This window comes from Zonotrichia albicollis, chromosome 36, assembly GCF_047830755.1.
Source record: "Zonotrichia albicollis isolate bZonAlb1 chromosome 36, bZonAlb1.hap1, whole genome shotgun sequence".
Classification (NCBI taxonomy): Eukaryota; Metazoa; Chordata; class Aves; order Passeriformes; family Passerellidae; genus Zonotrichia; species Zonotrichia albicollis.
Genome location: NC_133854.1, coordinates 3,944,684 through 3,948,839, shown reverse-complemented (window position 1 = coordinate 3,948,839; position 4,156 = coordinate 3,944,684). Strand labels below are relative to the sequence as shown.

The 4,156-nt window shown below is 55.6% G+C and overlaps 1 protein-coding gene across 1 annotated transcript; it reads right to left on the bottom strand.

Moving 5' to 3' along the window:
• Positions 1 to 1,447: 1,447 nt before the first annotated feature.
• Positions 1,448 to 2,380, bottom strand: LOC141726563 (olfactory receptor 14J1-like). Its single transcript, XM_074531490.1, has one exon. It carries the CDS (start codon positions 2,378 to 2,380, stop codon positions 1,448 to 1,450), a length of 933 nt encoding a protein of 310 aa, XP_074387591.1.
• Between the last annotated feature and the right edge of the window lie 1,776 nt (positions 2,381 to 4,156).

The window sequence follows — 4,156 nt, the reverse complement described above, 5'->3', positions numbered from 1 at the left end:
CCCTAAGAGAAGAGACAATAAAGGCCTTTGACCGTCTACCACATTGGTATCTGCATGTTCCTTGGCCTGAGTGAACCTGGTGAGTTTGGGTCACCGTGCTGCTCCTCGAAACCAGGTCGCCTTGCCTTATATCAGAAGGCAACACCTGTTCCACCCTTGCTGATTCTGGGATTCTCTGGAACCACCCTTGGAGCAGTTGCAGGATGAGCCCTGGGCCTCCTCTGCAGAGGCTCCAGCAGTCCAGGTCCCCCAGCTTCTCCTGCCAGCCCCAAAGCCCATCCTGTCAGTCCTGCAGAGCCTCTGCAGCTCCTCTTCACTGCCCAGAACAGGGAGCCCCAGAGCCAGACACAGCAGCCCAGATGTGCCCCCTGGCCTGGGGTGCCTCTGGCAAGGGAGCAGCACCAGGCACTGCAGTAGCCTGCAGACAATTCCTGCAGCACTTGTAGGATGATCCTGCTGCCCAAGGGACGTTCCCATGGGGCCAAGTCAGGAACTGCAATGGGGAGTGGGGCCAGAGAGGAAAGGGCAAACAGGGATGGGCTGTCATCAGGGGACGGAACAGGGGTGGGCAAGAAGAAGAAATTTGTAGCAGGAAGAGCAAAGAAAGCAAAGGTGAAGACAAGGAAATGTTCAGGGCAGTTGGGGGTGGCTGCCAGGCAGTCCTGGCTTTGAGCAACAGCATCTGCAGTGGGACAGGAAAATCCCAGCTGATGGGAACAAACTTTCTGGCTGACTGCAGAGGCCAGGACAAAGGTGAGTGGTTTCTCTGCCGTCCCCCAGCCCTTGCTGGCCCCAGGGGCTGATGGCATTTGTGCTCATTGATGTTCATCTCCCCATACCCATGGCCGGAGGCTGCTCACAGGGGTTTTCTGTGCTGACCATTGGCCTGGCCGTGTTCTTGAGAGAGCCTGGGCAAGGAGCCCTGGCCTGAGGCATCAGTGCTGCCCCAGCAGTGCCCGTGGCCTGTCCCTGATGCAGCCCTGGCACTGCCACCCTCAGGGCTGCGCCCGGCCCCGAGAGCACTCAGGCCCTGCAGCAACACCAGGGCCACCAGGGCAGCGGGGCAGGGCCACGGCAGCAGCACTGGCAACACCAAGTGCTGCTGCTGCTGGGCACAGCTGCTGTGCCAGCACTGATCTGCCCCAGCTCTGCACACAGACATTGCTGCTGCAGCTCCAGAGAAGGCAACAAAAAGGCATCTCTGCAGAAAACTTTGCTGGGACATCCTTTAGTTCATTTAAAGGCAGCAAGGCTATAGCCCCTCATTGACACAGTCTGTGACCGTAGGGAAGATAGAGAGAAACAAAATGGGAAATGGCATAAACAGTGACCTTTCTTTGTAGACAAGATTCAAAAAGGAAATAAAAGAAAAAACCCACAACCAAATGAACAAGAAGTATCAAAAATTACTTTTATTACACATGATTGGCAGAAATTGGCAAGCTCTTTAATATTTCCAAAACCATCCAGTCAGCAGTCTCCTCATAGTAGCCTTGAGCTCTTGGTTCCTCAGGCTGTAGATGAGGGGGTTCAGGGCTGGAGGCACCACCGTGTACGGAACTGACAGGGCCAGATCCAGGGATGTGGAAGAGATGGAGGGGGGCTTCAGGTAGGCAAAGATTACAGTGCTGATGAACAGGGAGACAACGGCCAGGTGAGGGAGGCAGGTGGAAAAGGCTTTGTGCCGGCCCTGCTCAGAGAGGATCCTCAGCACAGCCCTGAAGATCTGCACATAGGTAACAACAATATACAGAAAACAACCAAATAGTAAAGAAATGGAAAACATAATGAGCCCAAATTCCCTGAGGTAGGATTTGGAGCAGGAGAGCTTGAGGATCTGTGGGATTTCACAGAAGAACTGGCCCAGGGCATTGCCATGGCACAGGGGCAGGGAAAATGTATTGGCTGTGTGCAGCAGTGAATAGAGAAAGCCACTGGCCCAAGCAGCTGCTGCCATGTGGACACAAGCTCTGCTGCCCAGGAGGGTCCCGTAGTGCAGGGGTTTGCAGATGGACACGTAGCGGTCGTAGCACATGATGGTCAGGAGGAAATACTCTGTTGCTGCACAGAAAACAAAAAAAAAGACCTGTGTAGCACATCCTTTGAAGGAGATGTTCCTGGTGTCCCAGAGGGAATTGTGCATGGCTTTGGGGACAGTGGTGCAGATGAAGCCCAGGTCGCTGAGTGCCAGGTTGAGCAGGAAGAAGAACATGGGCGTGTGCAGGTGGTGGCTGCAGGCTATGGTGCTGATGATGAGGCCGTTGCCCAGGAGGGCAGCCAGGGAGATGCCCAGCAAGAGGCAGAAGTGCAGGAGCTGCAGCTGCCGCGTGTCTGCCAGTGCCAGCAGGAGGAAGTGGCTGATGGAGCTGCTGTTGGACATATATTCTCTATTGCCTTGGGGATCTGTAAGAAAAGTAATCATGGAATAGTTGGGTATGGAGAGGACTTGAAATATCACAGCACAGCTTGGGGGCACTTTCCCCCCCACTGCCTGCCCAGGGCTCTGCTGCTTGGAGCTGTCCCTTCCAGCAGCTGCTTCCCTGTGCCCAGGGCTGGGCCCTGCCAGTGCTGCCAGAGCCCAGCCCAGCCCTGGGGGCTCAGCTCTGCCCTGCAGACCCCTCCCAGCTCAGGCACCGCCCAGGGGCAGCTCTGGCTCTGCAAGCTCTGATGGCAACGTCAGAGCAACTCTAAGGGGGCTGGAAAAGTAGCATTGATTCTGCCTGTGAGGGGCCCTGTGCTGATTTCTGTCACTGCCTGATTTGTTTAGACCAGAGATAATGTTTTTTTTTTTTTTATTTGCCTCAAGCTGAACTAAAATGAATATCTATGGTCAATTTCCCATTCAGGTAACCCAAAATAATAGATTAAAAAAGCAGGACTTCCCCTTTCCTGCTGCCCCTGCCTTGCTATGCTCACTGTATAATCTACTTGGAAATGTTCTGCAGTTAAATGCCGGGATGGGAGCAGTCCTGGAAAACGCAGCATCATCACTGCACAAGGAGAACACTTCCAAGCCTTACCAGCTGTCTCCTCCCACCTAGACCTTGTTCCCCAGCACTGGGAGCAGCTGCCAGGGCTGGCTGACAGCTGTCTCTGGCAGGCAGCAGAGTCCCTGCCCCAGCACAGCGCCCTGGGCTGCAGGACCCTGCTCTGCAGGACAGCCCCAGGCACCCCGGGCTGCTCTGCACCCTGGGCACCCCTGGCTGCTCTGCACAAGAGACAATCAGAGAAGGTACTCACAGGGTCTGTAGACACTGTTCCAGCTTGAGGAGATGGCTCCAGGAGCTGCAGCTGCATTGTCCTGCAGCCAGAGGTTCCTGTGCCAAGGGCTGGCAGAGATTCTGCCCCAGGCACTTCTCAGCACCTTCCCAGCCCTGACTGATTGAAGCTCTCTGTGCCTCTGTGCTGTGCCCAGGGTGGCTGCAGGCAGTGCCCCAGCCCTGCTGGGCTGGCAGAAGAGCTGCTCATCGAGAGAAATGTGCTTTTGAAGCTCTTCTTGCTTACCAGGAGCTGCCTCTGTGCCAGGAGCCCAGCCCAGCTCAGCAGCACAGACACAGCACAAGGACTTTAATGAGCCTCTGGGGCTTTGTGCTCAGGCCCTGAACATCAGTTCCTGAGAGGGAGCTGAAGAAACCTCTCCAGAACTCCAAGTCAGAATCCAACTCCAAAGTTTCTTGGACTTTTAATGGGTCCCACTGAGGGACACAACTGAGAAAGTGTCCCCAGGCCCCAGGCAGAGCAGAGAACTGGAGGCCGTGATGACAGGAGGGGACAAAGAGAAGCCAAGTCTTGGTGCCCCGGGGCACAGCAGGGTCTGTGCCACCAAGGGCTGGGAGGAGACACCTTGTCCTGAGGCCCTGGGGCCTCCTGGCACAGCCCCAGCCAGGCTGGGCACTGTCAGCCCCTTGTCCTGCCCTCAGCATCCCCCCCTAGCCCACATTCCAGTGGCCTCAAGGATCTGCTAGAAGAAGTCCCTGGGGAGCCTTGCTCAGGAATGGCCCTTGGGGCTCCTTAATGCTCCCTGCAGAGACTGCAGGTTTTTCAGAGGACTTTGGGTTTGGCTTTTGCCTTGGAGTCTCTGAGAGGTTTGTGCAATCATGGCCTCCAATTATCTGCTGTAATTAGTCCCTGGAGAGGCTTTGTCAGTAACAACACT